Below are 17,661 nucleotides of genomic sequence, written 5' to 3'. Positions count from 1 at the left end.
ACAGCTTTGTTCTCCACCCCCTTTTTGTATTCAATGGAGAAGTCAAAAGCTATAAGTTTAGAAATACCAGCCACATGGAAATCAGTATGTATATGTTGATCTAATAAATGCTTCAACGCCTTTTGATCGATTCTAACAATGAAATGTTTTCCCAATAAGTAGTGTGACCAAGTGATAACAAAGATAAATGCCAAAATCTCCCTGTCGTAGACAAACATAGCTTGATATCTAGGGGTTAATGACTTGATGATATATGTTATTGGATGCCCTTGCTACATTAAGAAAGCTTCAATACCTGTTCTACTAGCATCTGTCTCTACCACAAATGACTTAGAGTAGTCAGGCATTGCTAAGACATGTGTAGATATTAAAGCTTGTTTAAGCTTTTCAAAAGTTGTTGTAGGCTCTACTGTCCACAGGAACCCATCCTTCTTAAGTAGTTGATGTAGTGGCTTGCATATGGATCCAAACCCTTTAATAACCCTTCTGTAATATCCTGAATGCCTAAGAAGCCTCTTAGCTGTTTAATATTACTAGAAACAGGCCGTTGCTGGACAGCTACAATCTTCTTTGGATCTGTTGAGACTCCCTCATCACTAATAAAATGGTCAAGACACTCCACCTTAAGTACCCCAAAGGCACACTTTGACATGTTAGCATACAATGCTTCTTCATAAGATCAAAGACAGCCCTCACATGAACCATATGACCAGTCATGCTCTTACTATAGATCAGTATATCATCAAAAAATACCAACACTGATTTTATTAGTAATGGTTTAAAAACATAGTTCATGAGACTTTGGAAGAAAGATGTTGCATTAGTTAGGCCAAAAGGTATAATCAAGAATTCATAGTGACCTTCATGAGTTTTAAAAGCTGTTTTGTGGATATCACCTTTTGTCATTCTCAACTAGTGCTAACCAGCTCTGAGATCTATCTTTGAAAACACCACTGCACCTCCCAATTCATCAAGAAGATCCTCTATTATGGGTATGGAAAGCTTATCCTTGACTGTCAATTGATTAAGTTCCCTATAATCCACAAAAGCCTCGAACTCCCATATTTCTTACCTACTAACACCACAAGAGAAGCATAAGGACTAGTACTATGTTGTATTACCCCTTGTTTTAGTATTTCTTGTACCAACTTTTTAATGATATTCTTCTTAACTCCAGGATATTTATAAGGCCTTTTATTTAGTGGAGGTGCAGCCTCTATTAGAGGTATTCTGTGATTGAAGGACCCTGTATGAGGAGGTAATGTGGTAGGCATGTCAAATATACTAGAATACTCATTCATCAATATAGACAAGGCTGGAGATACTTCCTTGTTTTGTGCAGCTTGTATATTATGGCATTGATTGTCTTCCTCCTCACTATTAATTACTATCAACATAAAAAATTGGTTATCTTCTTAACCCTTCTTAATCATGGCCCTTGATTTAGCTGATTTTAATTGATTACTAAGCCCCCTTAACACATATTTTTTTTCCTGATATATAAATTTAATAGTTATGTTTCCAAAATCAAACAAGATTCTGCCGCAATGTGCTTAACCATTGTAATTCCAGGACTATGTCAACATTGCCTAAAGGTAAAAGGAGGAAATCTGAAGAAAAGGTAGTACCTTGCAATAGCCACTGCAAATTCCTGCATACAGAAACTGTTTGCATCTTCCTGCCATCAGCCACACTAATAGATTGTTCAACTATAGAGTCAGCTTTACATCCCAATTTCTTGGCTACTGATTGATCAATGAAGTTATGAGTACTTCTAGTGTCAATCAATATATGTAGGGGCTCTTCTCATGATAGCCAATTACTCCGATGGTTTGATATCCACTAACTCCAATAAATGCCTGTAAGGAGATAGTCATAAACTCATCAATCCCTTCCATGGTCTCTTGTACCAACTCAATAGGTTTTTCATCATCTCTTGTGTCATCCTCAGTTATATCCACTAGAAATAACTACTTCTTTGCCCTGTAGTTATACATTTGAACATATTTTTCATCACGGAAAAAACACAGCTCTTTAGCTCTTTTTTCATCCAATTCATTAGCAGATAACCTCCTACCATAATTGTTATCAGAAGATCTACTATGAATATTAGAATTAGAGTCGATGAACCTTTTAAACGCTGAAGTTGATAAAGGAATCTTTTGGAAATCTTATGGTTTAACATGTTGCGGAGTAGGTAGCATGGAATTATGTGACATGTTAACAGGTTTAAGACCCCATGACTGAGCTTGTGCTTCAATAACACCTTTTTGCAATCTAGCAATTTTGTAAGCTTGCATAAGTGTTCTAGGTGTTTGAATTAACGGCCTTGTTAAGTTCTAGTTTCAATCCTCCAAGGAAACAACTGATAGCATTTTCAGTTGACATATTAACTTCATTCAACTGTCTATTAAATTCAGTTTTATAATCCTTCATAGTATCAACCTGTCTCAGATTTTTAATAACCTCCATAGGATCTTCAAACACATCCCCAAAGCTATCATGTAAGGCTAAAACGCATTCAGTCCAAGTTGGAAATATATCAATATTTCTAGATCTCATATACGACCTACGCCACACAATAACATCACCATCAAAATGAATACAAACGACTTTTACCTTTTCCTCAAAGGCAATTTCCTCCATAGAAAAACATGATCCACCTTATACAACCAGGATTTCAAGTCATATCCAGAAAATCGAGAGAAATCAAGTTGAGAATATCGAGTGGAAAAACTATTACCAGATGGAGCAGAACTAGTTTGGACTTATTTAGAACGACTCATACGATTCACCCTCAAATGAGGATGTTATTCTTTTATCTTGCTGCTTGATAATCCCAATTGCCTCCTTAATCTCGAGCAATTCCTTATATGTTTGCGCATTCATAATGGTCAATCCCTCCATCAACTTCTGTAATTGATCTTGAATTTATGAGAATTTTCCTTCCATGCTTTCTACAGGTTTGTCTTGATTCTTATCTCTGCCCATGTTAATGCCAAGGAACGACAACTCTGATACCAAATAATGCAATATAAGGACTGGAAATGAGTATAAATAAACTAGGAGCCCAAGCTCAAAAAACATTGGTAGCTAAACAGGGAATCTCCGAGATTTTAGCTAAGAAGAAATAGAAATGAAAAGAAGATTTTGATCTTATTTTCTAAATGAATCCAATTAGTATGATTACAATGTATTTATAGAACTAAAACAACTCAAAATGATTCTCCTTATCCCTAACGATTACAATTATAACTAACTCCTAACTAACTTGCCACGTCAGCTTGCCAATTCAGCTCTTCTCTAATCTTGTATCAAGTTCCCAATAACTTTATTATCAAAGCAAAGCTAGTGGGAAAAAATACCTACTTTTATTGCGTAACATAGGATGCACCTTATGGAAACTTATTTTCTAAACTCTCACGAGAAAAGTCATTTTCTTGACTTTTAAGGAATTTATATTTTTAGAAGAAATATTTTTAAAATATTTTGACCAACAAAACATGAAAATTAAAAAATATTTTTCAAACCAAATAAACCCTATATCCAAACTGTTCTCTTAGGTATGGGGAAAATGATTTCCTTTAAATTATTATCATGTGAAAAATGTTGTCTTAGAAAATGGTGGAACTTATCTTTTTCAAGGAATTTCTCAAAAACTGTTTTTTAAAACAATTATTTTTAAAAAATATTTTTTTTGGTTTTTAATTGGTGAATAAAACTAATTTAAAAAATATTTATTAAAGATTGATAATTATATTATTATTATTATTATTATTATTATTATTATTATTATTATTAACAACAAATTAGATAGTGTTTAGATGAAGTTCTTTAGTATTAAAAATTAACAATAATATTTTAATATTGATTGGAATTGCAACTTGAAGTTAAGATTTAATTATGAAGAAAAAAGACTTTTGTTCAAAAATGAGGCAAGTCATTTTCATCTATTTGTTGAAATATATTTTTCTCGATGAATATTATATTTTCTAGCACCAAATACCTAAGAGTAACTTACCAGAATATACCAAACAAGGGTTGTGGTGGAGTGGTAAGTACTCCTTCATCCTTAACCAGAGGTCTTGGGTTCGAGCCCCTCGGTATGGAGTTGTCTTTATTAGTGAGTGTGAGAAACCAAAAAAAAAACTTACCAGAATATATCCTTTGTCCTACCAAACACACCTTAGTGGGAAAAATATTTTTTTCAAAAAATATATTTCATATTTTAATATAATCAAACAACAGGGAGAGGTTGTGAGTTCGAGTCTCCCCAAGAGCAAGGTGGGAAGTTCTTGAAGGGAAGGATGCCGGGGTCTATTTGGAAACAGTCTCTCTACCCTATGGTAGGGGTAAGGTCTGCGTACACACTACCCTCCCCAGACCCCACTAAGTGGGATTATACTGGGTTGTTGTTGTTGTTGTAATATAATCAAACAACAACATACAATCTCACTAATGAGATCTGGGATAAAGTCTGCGTACACACTACCCTCCCCAGACCCCACTAAGTGAGATTATACTGGGTTGTTGTTGTTGTTGTTGTAATATAATCAAACAACAACATACAATCTCACTAATGAGATCTGGGGTAAGGTCATAGTACTGTATACGCAGACCTTACCCCTACCCTTCGGGGTAGAGAGACAATCAAACACATAAAACAATTTCTTTGAATTTTTTTTCCTTGTACCAAATTTCATGCTTTTATTACATTTGACTGCTCGGTCAAAAATAATTATCATATAAATATACAGATTATATATATAAAAAATATTATATATTAATATATTAAAAAAATACATTTGGGGACTAGTATTATTTTGTATGGTGGTATACTGTGTAAAAAATTCAATTGTTTTTAATTTTTCACGTGATGTCTTATATATTTATTTAGTGACTGCAACTAATTCGGTTTTACACTTAATAGAATTTTTTCACTCAAACTTGAACCCGAGAGAGAAGACCGCAGCCTGCGAACAGACAATTGGGGTAATCCAGCTCTTCATACTCTGGTCGTGATTTCCCATAATTCGCCTGTAAAGAATGTGCTACAATTTTAAGGTAATCCTCTCCTCTCCTCTCCTCTCCGCTCTTCCTCAAACATTTGACGGAAATTTTCCAGTTATATTTCTCTGTTGGTATTTCTGGGGTTATACACGCGTTTTCTTATTCTATGAATCTGTGTTGAATTTTCTGATTCAGTGATTTCTGCCCTTCCCCTACATGTTCATCTTATTTTGACGAAATAAATTTTGAAAATATATTCCTTGTCTTGTCGTATATGAATTGGGTATAAGAGGTATGTAAAGGTTTATTTCATTCATTGTTTTAAAGCTTTGAATTGGATGTTCAAATTCTTTCAACTCTCACTAGCCAACCTTATTATGAAATGTGAGGGGTATATTATCGCTGAGGGTAAGACATAATAAGATAATTAGTGTTTCAACTAAGCATTTTAGATAAGGCGGTCACATAATTAACTCCAAATAAAGTATTGTGAATCGTTTACTATTTAGACCTGTTCTTGGGTAGCTTTTGATTTAGAAGAATTAACCTAAATAGCCGCTCACATAACCACTTAAACCAAAAATAGTTGGGATGTATAATATATGTATAATATGTGTATAACCGTGTCCTTATCAAAAAAAAAGTATATAACCGTGTATAATCTATGTATACCGGCTAGGAAAAGTAAACAGTGAATTCAACCAACTATCTGTGTAAAGATCCCTTTATTTTATCACCCTGAACTAGAAATGTTGTTGTTTCGGAAACTTGAAGTTCGTCATTTTCAAGTTTATTTTCAATTCAATCAAACTTATGCATTTTGGCTTATAATTTTTACCCTCTCTGTCCCAACTTCTGTGTCATACTTTCGATTTTAGTCTGTCTAAAAAAGAATATCATACTTCTTCATTTTTTAAAAATTTAACATTAATATTCCTATTTTACCCTTAATGGAATGATCAGCCACACAACTATCTATGGTTTGTTTTATACCATAAGTTTCAAAAGTCACCTTTTCTTTTTTAAACTATGTGCCGAGTCAAACAACGCCACATACATTGTGACGGGTGGAGTAACTTTTTGGTCTAAGATAACTTTATGTTTCTATATGCAGCATTTGAGAGCTGTTGCTGATTTTATTCAGTGATAATTGAAATGGACGATGATATATTCTTGTGCATTGGGAATGGAATTCAAGCAGACCGCAAAGTATTTCAAACATTGCAAAAGAATTTTGTGCAAGTACAGAACATTTTGGATCAAAACAGGTTGTTAATCAATGAGATCAACCAAAACCATGAGTCTACAATCCCAGATAACTTGACTCGAAACGTTGGTCTAATTAGAGAGCTAAATAACAATATTAGAAGAGTTGTTGATCTCTATGATGATCTCTCCAATTCCGTGACTATATCTATGGAGGCTTTCTCCGAAGGTGAATCAACAAATGCTAATCAATCAGATGGAAAACCGGTCAGAAGAGAATTAGGTCCAGTGGACTGATCGTATTGGAGTTCAGCTCTCTTTTCGTTGTTTCTCAGTCGATCAGCTTTTTCTTTATAACTAGGCTTGAGTAGAACGCGATGGATACCGAGGATTCTTGTAGCTGACCCTGTTGTTTCTCAGTGTAAGTGAAAAATCCATTGATAGTTGGTATCAGTTCTAGGCTAATGGCCGTGACATTTTGACACTAATACTCTGTGGTTAAGTGCTCCATTGTAGCTTTTTCTATCTGCTTGTGCAATTGAACTAAGATTCTTCATTGGCGATTTGTAGTTTTCTCCTTGTATATCTATTAGTAAAGTTTCTAATTTTGTATTTCAGTTAAATCTGTCATCTTTTCTTTAGCTGTGGTCTATCAGAAACAGTCTCTCTGTCCTTTTAGGTAGGGGTAAGGCTGCGTACATTCTACCCTTCCCACACCCCACTTGTGGAAATCCACTGGGTTGTTCTAGTTAAATCTGATTCTTAACCTTTTGTGTGATAATGGAATTACACTTTATGGGATGATAAGAATTTACTCCTTGCCATGTCCTTTTCCTTCTTCTATAGTTCTTTACAACTGGTCAAGAGACTTTTGATGCCACTTTTTAGCATTGTTTGCGCACAGAAAATAATCAATGTGCACATCAGAAACCATGGGAAGGTGAAATCGAAATTTTCAGCTTCATTATATTATGATGAATTCTCTCAAACGTGATCATGTCTACATTGTAGTCAAGAACAAAGAATGTACCAATTTTGCATCCAATCAATTTACAGCTCCGATTTCTCGATCAAGGTTGCAAAGCACTCTTTCCAATCCATGACCTTGTCCTCGCCATTGACCACCTGATATTCCACATATTGAGACGTTAACTATTTAACAGCAAGACCAGTGGAGAAAAGAAGTGCATCGACAACGAATTAGGACACACATATCAGATGGCACAGCAGGCAAATATTCCATTATGGCGATCGCATCTCTGAGCATCAAAGCATAATGTGAGATTTAAGGCAAAAACTAAAAATGTGAGTTCTTTTTCCAATAGATGTGATCCAATTGATTTTGACTGTGAAAAGCTCCAAATAGACACGCAGTGGCTTGACTACTTTTTCCAATAGAACTCTGATCAACAATGGATGATTACTGTTATCAAAACAACATTAGCATCAGTGGGGGTGACAATTTAAGCTCAAACCCATTCAATCCACCCAAGGTTGGGCCACTCATTGACCCGCCCATTGTTGAACTCAATTCATCTTGACCCGCCCATTTAAAATTCGATTGATTTTTAGCCAAATTGATTCATGTGCAACTTTGCTAAAATATCTTTATAAAAATTCCTTTTTGTTTGATATGTTATATATGATGATAATAAAAGAAAAAAAAAAGTCTTGTTTGGTAATTAAACAATTCATAAGAAAACAACACCCAAAAATTAAAGCTTGGTAAGAGTTTGGCGCGTTAGGTTATGACCCGAATTTTAGCCCATCTTGACACAACCCATCACAATCATCCGCCCATTTTGACCCACCCAAAATCAGTCCAACTCGCCCATTTGACACCCTTAAGCATCAGCTAATACCAGCTCAAAGACCTTTAGCAGCACAATTATGCATAGGAAGACTCCTTATAGCTTTCAGGCTTATATGCTTTTCCTATATTTTTTAAGTGTGCATGCTTTCAAGGATAAGGAGTTTCTTTTTCTTTTTGTAATATGGTAAATGCCATACCACTAACTCTTCTTCCGCAGTGTCCAACAATGGAATTTTTACTTTACCCCCTTGGTGACAACCCCTAACCCCATGATTGGAGGTGGAGGATCCTCTCCACGAGGACAACCCTCTCTAGCCGTCAAGAGTAGAGTTACAAGTCACTGACCTACCTAAAACATTTATTTAATGGGCAGCTACAGAATTTTAGAATATTAAAGGCGACTCAAGTAGCATGGCTCAAACAAACCTCAAATATCAGGCCTTTCTGTGGCACTGTGTCAAAGGCCTCTACACAGATGAAAGCAGCATCCTCCTTGCTCAGCTTTCCTTGTGATGCACAGCCCTGTAATGAAGAACGTCACTAGTTGATTTAACGAACCACCCTCCTTGAGAATGATTTTTAGTGCATGAAAATAGCAAGCCAAATTACTCGGAAACATAGGAAACCATTTACTGAAAACATATTCAACATATTCCATCATACATTTCATGCAAGGAATTCCAACGTTCTATTCTTATTTTCTCTATTGCCAGACTGAAGACATCTCAAATGCTAAGTATCTCCTATAAGCTACTATGTTATAGCAATGTTGGAACGGCGGTAACTGGCAACTATGGCTATGTAGGAGTCATTAGCAAAACTTTAGCTATTAGGTCATCATCTGTCTGATGGGCACAGTACTTCGTGTTTGAAGGAAATACTGTGCTGAGTAGCAACTGTAGGGAATTTTCTTGACATGAACAATGAAAAATTGGTATTCTCTTCAATTTGTGAATAATGTAGATTTTCTTTGCTCGAAAAGAGAAGGAGAACTTAGAGTTCATTTGCTAGTGGCTTTCAACCTTGGGAAAGAATGTACGATTTGATGCTTATCTGGATAGAGCCAATGACTACATATGGCGATTTTGACACCATCTACCTAATAAAGAAGCAACGCATACAACGATTACCTCTTTAAAGTTAAAACCTTGATTTCCACCTGGCGCATTTACTAATAAGCCAGCTCTAATAATAGTGTAAGGGACTCCCGAAGCCATAACCAGTGATTCATCTTGTTCTGCCATTTTCCTTGCATTGGCAGTAACAATTGCTTGAACCCCACTAGAACCTCTATAAACAGACAGCTGCAATGTCATTGTATCAAAAAATCAAAACATAAACCACTCGAAAATTGCCATTGCCTAGACATATATGAGAGAAGATTACCTGAGATAATAGGATCACATGTTGTAAACCTTTCCAACTCTCTATATTTGATATAAAACCTTCCTACAAATGCAGCTTTAGACATAAGAAAGCTTCTAAGATAATATTTGTGCATATAGAAATAAAGTAGATAAATAAGTTAAGAAGAATAAGATGGAACAAAAATTACAAGATAAATCCAAACACCAGAAGCATATTCCAGGAAATAAAGCAGGTGAATTATATATTTGTATGCAAGATTTTAATTCGACTTATCAATGTTTCTATATAAATGTTTTTGATGGGAATCATACTTCATAGCAAAAAATGATAGTGGAGATGACAAGGACGAGCATACATTTGGGCATATAACTGCACGAACACCCCTTAGAGCCTTCTTTAGCAATGACCTGTCCTTTGCATCACCTGCTATTGGCTTCATAACGGCTAACAAATATTAAGTATTAAAATACTACCAATTCTGTAAGCTATAAAATGCATCAAGATGCCACCAACCTCAACATAAGTACCAAAAGCTTCCATGGCAACCCGCTTATCCTTTACCAGAGCTTTGATCCGAGTTCGTTTGATTATCAAAGACAATATAACCAACTGTCCAAGATCAAGTATAAGTAAAGTTGACATTGCATGAGACAGATTAGAGATTGAGCAATATGCTGAATCATTGAAGTGGAAAATTCTTAAAGAAAACTGATGTATGACAAAGTCATTTCAGTGGACTTAAGTGACGTAAGATGAATTATGTCCACTGCTTGCACATTGCATCTTGGAAACAAGATACTTATGCAGTTGTAGTGCAAGGAATCTTATACGAACCTGACCAATCTCATTATCTCCATCGGTAACTAAAACTGCATCCCTGACTTCATCTTCTTCTGTTGTTGCAAAGGAAGAGAAAAGGAAAAAGAACACAGTTGATTTGATATTTTACAGCAGGAATCACATGGAAAATATTACTATTATATTAAGCTACCAGTAGACTCATTTTCTTTTGAAAGGGATCCATCTTTTGGAAGGAGGTCAGGTGCCCCATACCATTTCCTTAACTTCGGACCCCCTGAAATCAACAGCATACATGAAGGAGAATGTCAATGATAAAGGAAATCTTGTTTGATCAGCATACTTTGAGATGGACTAGATTACATCATATCATAACACATAATTTTAGTGGGAAGGATTGGCGTAATAAGCATTTACTCCCCGGGTTTTAGACTCCTCTCCTTTTTTGCACTGAAATCATGAATGTATATGATACTAGTGATATTTACAGTCTTGTAACAAAACCCAATACGTGAAAGAATAGAGCTTCTTGCAGCTAGAGGTAGATCCAGAATTTAAACGCAATGGTTGCACCCCTTTAATCTTTATAGAACTTTTCTTTGGGATTTTGTATATAAAGTGGACGCATGTGCACCCACTGCTTATATGCTAAGTGCATCCACTGCTGATATGCTTGACCTTCATCTGCACTCAGCTTGAATTTCTACCTCCGGCCAGGGGCGGATCTAGAGCATACAATACGGGTTCCCGGGAACCCAGTAACTTTTGCGTAGACCCTATATTTATATTAAGAAATTCACTAAATATTTGTAAATATCTAACTGTGAACCCAGTTATTATTGCATATTAATCTAAAATTACGGTAGGAACCCATGAGCCTCAAATCCTGGATCCGCCTCTGCCTCCAGCTTAACATAAATTGCTACTACAACATCAATCAGCCAACACCTCCTCTAAGCCGAGGTAGATCCAAAATTTAAACGTCAGGGTTCAAACTTTAAGTTCCTACCGTTGCATCCATTGCACTTCCGAAAATTATGGATTTGGAATTTTATTTATATGTCTCCAAAATACTAGGTACGGTTGAACCCGATAAATCAAGCTTCCAGGAACAACATGACTATAGATCAAGGGAGAAAGAATCTCTTGGATTCAGCCGTAGCTCCTTGGCTCTTACTTAACCATTGTGCCATAGTGGCCTGCCACGGCCGACATCGTGCCATAGCAGCCTGCCACGGCCGACATCGTGCCATTAACATAGGCATGCCACGCCCGACCTCGTGCCATAGTGGCCTGCCACTCTCGACTTCGTGCCATTGACATAGGCCTGCCACGGCCCATAATGGCCTGACACGGCCGACGTCGTGCCATAGTGGCCTGCCACGGCCGACGTCGTGCCATAGTGGCCTGCCACGCCGTCCAAGCAATATTTTCCGACATCATAAAGGCTGCCCTTTCTCTGCGAGCATCTGATATAACACAAAGAATGCAACTTTCAGATATCTTTGCAGCATTCAATTAACTGCAAATATAGACTGAACAACAATTTCAATAGAGAATTAAGCGGTAGTTCAGCTATACCTTTTGCAATGTTGATCCCCAAATCTATCCCTTCACCTTCTCCCTACCCCAAGTCACCCCACCCCCACAGAAAAATTTTAGAAAAAAATGTAGCTTCTGCATCAAATTTACCAATTTTGGTCAAGTACAAGCTGCTAGTTGAAAGCAAGAATCTTCAAAATAGAACCAAACGGATACTGAATATTTAACAAGCCGATTAAGTCCAGCTAGTTTAGAATTGAGGAGTAGTAGTTGTTGATTTTATACAAGTTAGTAGGTGAAAGAATAATTAATGTTCAATAAAAAAGTATGGAAGTAAAGGAAATAAAAACGAAAACGAACCTTCAATGTAATCAAGAATTTGGTCCATAAAACCTATTTTTTTCTTGGAAGAAAAGCAAGTGACAGAACGCTTATAATCTCCATCCGAGAAAAAGAAAGAAGAGGGATTGTTTTTCCAAATTTTGCGGCATTGTAGACATGGAGAGATGAATTGGGAATTGGGTTGATGCACAGAAAGAGATAAAGCTGAACTGGCCATAGAACTCCAAACGGTTGGTTTCTGTTATCAATCAGCTACCTCTTTTCTTAGAAAATTAACTGATTTTAAGTCATTTTCTCATAAAAGAAAAAAATGTTTTCTTAAAATAGAAATCTATTTTGAAAAATCGTTTTCAGTTTTTATGAATTGGCTAGTAGAAAATACTTTTCGTAACAAAATATATTTGAATATTGATAATAATATTGGCAATTGGGTAGTATTTTGAATAAATATTATAGTAGTAATATTAGAAATAATGTCTAAGACATACTATAGGATATCCTATAGTCTGAGACATACTATGAGATTATCTATCTCACGGTCTCTATGGGATAGCTAACACAAATTTATTGGGGCAAGCGCACATATAACTATTTTTAAAGATGTTATTTAGAGTTTAGTCGGTACTTATTTTGTTCTAAAGTTTTAAACTAAAAATCTTAATTTCAGGACAACTTATGATATTTTTATCCTGAAAAATTGAATGGAAAAACTGAAATTCATGACGCACTGGCTAATTATTAAATATCACTCCCTTTACAATGGCTACCTGGTGTCATTTCTACAAATTTATATCGCTATTAGCTAATATCCATAACTAAATATGTGATGACCCAATAGGTCATTTTGAGTTTTAGACTTCATTTATGTGTACCAAGACCTCGAAAAGCTCCATTTAGCGTTTCTCGATTTGCGTGCGCAGTTTGAGTCCTTTTTTATTATCATGTTATTCTTCATTGCTCGTACATTTGTTCTCTTGATGTAGAACTTCTTGTAAATCTTGGTTGTTGAATTGCTATTATTGTTTGAAATTGTTTGGGGAGCGGGTTGCACGCCACAACGAAAATTAAAAGGTAATGAATTGAAATGGCGGAATAAGGACGGATTATGATATTCACAAATGATAATATTTGTGGGATCGGGTTGCGCTCCATAACGAATTATTTAAAGTTTATATTGTGGGATCGGGTTTCACGCCACAAAAAATTGATTAAAATTATATTTTCCTGTGACTGTGGGATTGGCCTCGGTAATCTGGAAGAGCTTATATGACTGGTTATTCTGGACTCTCTGTTAGTTCGATTTGAGTTCGTTGTTATGAATTAACTGATTTACTTTTATTTCTATCTTTTATGTTATTATTATTATTATTATTATTATTATTATTATTATTATTATTATTATTATTATTATTATTATTATTATTGCGTACAGGTTACATAAGTGACCTGCTTTAGCTTTGTCACCACTTCGTCGAGATTAGACTTGACACTTACATAGTACATGCGGCCAGTTGTACTCATACTACACTCTGCATTTTTTATGCAGATACCTGAGTTGGTCCCAACAGTGTTCAGTAGACCTGCTCGGATCCAGCTATTCATAGGAGACTTGAGGTATAGCTGCGCAGGTTTCGCAGCCCTGAAGTCCCCTTCTACCTCCTTTAATTATTTGTTTTGATTCAGACAGTTATGTTTATTTCAGACTATTATCTGTAGTATTTTAGACGCTCATGTATTTGTGACACAAGTTTCGGAATTTTGTATTTGGATATCATCACTTATTAGCTTACTACCTTATTTTCAGACTATTCAGTTTCATCATTATCATTTAATTTGAAAATTATTAAAAATGGATAATAATTATATTTAACTTTGGCTTGCCAAGTGAAATATTAGGCATCATCACAGTCCCAGGGGTGGGAATTCCAAGTCGTGATAAGTTAGTATCAGAGCACTAGGTTGCCTAGGTCTCACGAGTCATGAGCAAACTTAGTATAGTTTGGAGGATCAGTACGGAGACGTCTGTACTTATCTTCCAGAGGCTATGGAGTTTAGAAAAAATTTCACTTCTTTCTTTCTTTATTGTGCGATTTTATTCTATCATTGATGATTGAACCATTCTATTCTTATTCTCTCACATGGCGGAAACACGGACAACATCAGCAGCCGGAGCCCCTTGTGGCAGCTACTACCAGGGGCAGAGGTCGAGCCAGAGGCCGAAGCAGAGCTCATCCTAGAGCTCGAGAAGCAACACTCGTAGTGGAGCCTCAAATTGATCATGAGAAGGAGGTCCCAGCTCAGACCGTACTCGTCGGACCAGCTCAGTTCCCGGAGGGATTCATAGCCACTTCAGTGCTTCAGGATGCTCTAGTCCGCTTGGTGGGCCTTATAGAGAGTGTGGCTCGGACTAGTGCATTTCCGGTGGCACCAGTCGTCTCTCGGGCTGAGGAAGGAGCACATACTCCTGCTACTCACACCCCGGAGCCGGCGGATCCCCTATATCATACTCCAATAGCCCAGCCAGTTAGGGTGGTTCAGTCGGTTGTTGCGGCACAGGCCGGTAACAGGCCCACTATGTCTTCTGAGGCCTTGATGACGCTAGATAGTTTACCAAGCTATTTTCTGTTCATTTCTGTGGTATGTCACACCTCCCTTTTCAGAGAAAATAGGGAGTTTTTCCAATTAAAGTGACATTATTCAAAATGGGATTATTTATTTAATTTAGATTCGCCACTTAGGATAATTGTTATGGTGTCCCAAGTCACTGATTTATTTTAAAAATTCCAAACCGAAGAAATTTGACTCTGTTCTAAAGGCCTGTGAAACACAGAAGACCGGGTAAGGAATTTTGTTAACCCGGGAGAATATGTTAGACATTCCCGAATTTCGTAGTTTTAGCAGGGTCACTTTAATCATACCTGGCTTAATTAAATTACGTATTTTTAGAACCTATGTGCATTTTATCTTTTACCGCTTTTAATTATGGCGTTATGGATTTATCTTTGAAACAGATCACATGTGTGTAAATTTATTTTATTTGGGACGCTAAAATCATGTCACACGTACATGTACACAATTAATCACGCTTTATTTTATTTTGGCCAAAGCCGCGCAAATGCGTACTTTGATTTATTTTGAAAATCATAATTATGTCGCGCGAGCGTGTACACAATCATGATAATATATTAGAACACGCCTAAAACATTTTACGTATATTTATGAATTAATTTGCTCAAATCCCGAGTTTCGAATCATGTGGAAACGATCTAGACAACATGGCATAATGTGGGTAGAGTGTATATATGATTTTTTTTTTAAAAATAACTTCACGGCAAGGTAAGATTGAGTATACATGAAATGATTATCGTAATTCGAAGGAATGAGTTCCTTTAGTTGGTTGATATTTTTTAAGCGGATCTACAAATGAAATAACAAAACTATAGGTTATTACTTGACCAATCATTTCACAAATAGAGAGGCAGAAATGGGTTTTGGAAGGGCATACAGTTGAGCCCAGATGGTTGTATAGCCCAAAAGTCATGGTTTAATCAAAACAAAGCTAAACAAACTATCATAATTTTTCAAAACAAAATCAGTTGAAAGTGAGGCTAAATGTGTTTATTCCATGTTGAAGATTATCTCTATTCTATAAATATGTAAAATAAAATAAAATGATGCTTCCCAATTACTTATGGGCTTACTCTACTGGAGCCCAATACCCAATCGAAATTTAAACCACAACGTGGGCCATATCTGAATGAGTAATTTCTCAACACACGATCGTCTCAATACATCATAAGAATAATAAAATTAGCCATAACTCTTACCACATGAATGTTTCAAATTATACACAATACTGAAATCAAGATTCAAATCTATTTATATTGCTGAATGTTTCTATGTACTGAATTTCTCTACTCTTAAGACTAAGATAACCAACAACACTTAAACAATTGACTTCATGACTCTTCATGCATCTGGTTTCATCTTGAATTCCATGCTTAAACTCCATCCTCATAGGTTAAAAGTATCAACAGTAAACAAGATTTATACCTCATTCTCATGAGGATACTAACTGCAGCAATCAAACAATGTTAGAATCTTCAAGTATGAAAATATTCATTTCAAATAGCTAATCAACAAATAGACTTAAACATTGAATTCAAAAAAAAGGAGCGAGAATCGAACATTTAGCAAAGAAAGCAATGGCCAGATTAAATGAAACAAGGCAAAAAGCAGACTTAATCAGGCATCTTTATAATTTCTACATTAAAAAGGGAACTACAACTGAATTTTTGACGTACCTAACAAAAGCAAAAGCCAATAATGACTAAATAAGGAACAATGACGAAAGATAGGAGTTCCAAACTACTTGCTCGAGTGAGTAGTAGCAAAACAGCAGCAGAAAACCACTAAGATCCTTTGAAGCCCAGTAAAATGCAAGAGAAGACTTCAGACTTTAGCTACTACTCAAAGCTTAGAGTCTAAGAATGGAAAAATGAAGGAGTGTATCAATTTTCTCCCAGAATGCCCAGATTTTTCTTTTGCCCTTTTTAATGAATGTGCATGGGTTTATATAATGAGTGTACCCTTGTGAGAGAAAAAAAATCAGAGGGAATATAGGGATCCGTCAGCTGAAAATCAGGAGAAAAAGTATCTCTTTTTTCAACCAATTTGTACATCTATCCTCTTTTGCTATTTTTTTTTTATTTTCAGCATCTTTTACTTAACAAAGTAGGACAACTGACCCTTTCTCGAAGTTTTATCTCATTTTCACTCAAATTCCCTAAGTTTGGTGTACCTTTTAGTCCCCTCAATTCTTGCAAATTACTTTTCTTTTAACCCTTTTTTTTATATCCAAACATGTTGCCTTTTTATCCAAAATTACTGCTCTTATCAGAATTAAACTTATAATTAACTAAGTTAAACTATCACTAAGCTAACAACATAAACTAAACCTAAATTATCAACTAATTAACATATTAGATAGTCAAATAGACCATTTAAACTGATATAAAAAATTATCAACTGATTTCAGATTCAACTAGACAAATAATTACTTAGAAAGTCAAAACAATTCTAATTATTAACCTAAGCATTCTTGAACTAACCAAACTCAAATAGAAATCAACAAATAATCAATCACATACTCACATGGAAGGTGTTAGACCTCCAACAATTGAGCTCGACCGGACAACAAGAGTGTTGTCATGAGGCAGCAAGAGTGTTGCAAAGCTTGGTGCATGAGCAGCACCAATGTAAAAAATGGGAAACAGGCAAGTGATGGCCAAGGCTTTGACGGAGGCGAGGCAGCTTGGCAAGAGCTTGACAATGAGTTGCGGGCTAAGGATGACACTTAATCATGGCAAAGGCATCAAGGCATGAGGCAGTGATGCCAAGGTAAGGCAGAAACGGATGGGCAAAGGCAAGCAAATGTGCAACGGAAAGGCAGTGCGCGGGCAGACTTGTCATGTCATTGAGTTGCGGCAAACGGGCCAAGTTCGTGGGCGATGGCAAGGCTAATTGCGGCACAATGCAGCTGGATACAATGGCATTGGCGCCTGGTCCAGGCCATGGCACAA

General features: G+C 36.0%; 2 protein-coding genes and 2 long non-coding RNA genes across 5 annotated transcripts; 1 reads left to right on the top strand and 3 right to left on the bottom strand.

Annotated features, from left to right (window-relative positions):
- Positions 1 to 1,970: 1,970 nt before the first annotated feature.
- Positions 1,971 to 2,646, bottom strand: LOC138879151 (uncharacterized). Its single transcript, XM_070158741.1, has 2 exons — positions 2,367 to 2,646; positions 1,971 to 2,140 (listed from the first exon to the last, which is right to left on the bottom strand). Exons 1-2 carry the CDS (start codon positions 2,644 to 2,646, stop codon positions 1,971 to 1,973), a joined length of 450 nt encoding a protein of 149 aa, XP_070014842.1.
- Positions 2,647 to 2,786: 140 nt separating this feature from the next.
- On the bottom strand, positions 2,787 to 12,321 carry LOC104246293 (uncharacterized). 2 transcript variants are annotated; one of them, XM_009802086.2, is made up of 10 exons: positions 12,098 to 12,321; positions 10,389 to 10,472; positions 10,232 to 10,290; positions 9,911 to 10,006; positions 9,753 to 9,830; positions 9,416 to 9,478; positions 9,160 to 9,333; positions 8,456 to 8,551; positions 7,247 to 7,341; positions 2,787 to 3,014 (listed from the first exon to the last, which is right to left on the bottom strand). In XM_009802086.2, exons 1-9 carry the CDS (start codon positions 12,294 to 12,296, stop codon positions 7,267 to 7,269), a joined length of 924 nt encoding a protein of 307 aa, XP_009800388.1. In that variant the 5' UTR covers positions 12,297 to 12,321; the 3' UTR covers positions 2,787 to 3,014; positions 7,247 to 7,266. The 2 variants fall into 2 exon arrangements, with proteins under 2 accessions (XP_009800388.1, XP_009800387.1); XM_009802085.2 differs by lacking the exon at positions 2,787 to 3,014 and having other exon boundaries at positions 7,158 to 7,341.
- On the top strand, positions 4,914 to 6,833 carry LOC104246296 (uncharacterized). The gene is made up of 2 exons (XR_011403111.1): positions 4,914 to 5,064; positions 6,125 to 6,833. It is a non-coding gene; the product is annotated as an uncharacterized lncRNA (long non-coding RNA).
- A 3,543-nt stretch (positions 12,322 to 15,864) lies between the features above and the next one.
- LOC104246292 (uncharacterized) lies at positions 15,865 to 16,606 on the bottom strand. The gene is made up of 2 exons (XR_715931.2): positions 16,384 to 16,606; positions 15,865 to 16,154 (listed from the first exon to the last, which is right to left on the bottom strand). It is a non-coding gene; the product is annotated as an uncharacterized lncRNA (long non-coding RNA).
- Positions 16,607 to 17,661: the final 1,055 nt, after the last annotated feature.

The sequence above is a fragment of the Nicotiana sylvestris genome, chromosome 10, assembly GCF_000393655.2.
Source record: "Nicotiana sylvestris chromosome 10, ASM39365v2, whole genome shotgun sequence".
Taxonomy (NCBI): Eukaryota; Viridiplantae; Streptophyta; class Magnoliopsida; order Solanales; family Solanaceae; genus Nicotiana; species Nicotiana sylvestris.
This window is presented reverse-complemented; position numbering and strand designations above follow the sequence as displayed.

Excerpts from the sequence above, each read along its gene's own strand:
- LOC138879151 (XM_070158741.1), bottom strand. The coding sequence starts at position 2,646 with ATGGAGGAAATTGCCTTTGAGGAAAAGGTAAAAGTCGTTTGTATTCAT. Across the intron at positions 2,141-2,366 it reads GTCAACTGAAAATGCTATCA|CGTTTAAAAGGTTCATCGAC; the intron begins GTTGTTTCCTTG and ends TATCAACTTCAG.
- LOC104246293 (XM_009802086.2), bottom strand. The coding sequence starts at position 12,296 with ATGGCCAGTTCAGCTTTATCTCTTTCTGTGCATCAACCCAATTCCCAA. Across the intron at positions 10,291-10,388 it reads AAAAGAAAATGAGTCTACTG|AAGAAGATGAAGTCAGGGAT; the intron begins GTAGCTTAATAT and ends TTGCAACAACAG. Across the intron at positions 9,479-9,752 it reads GTGCAGTTATATGCCCAAAT|GAAGGTTTTATATCAAATAT; the intron begins GTATGCTCGTCC and ends CTGCATTTGTAG.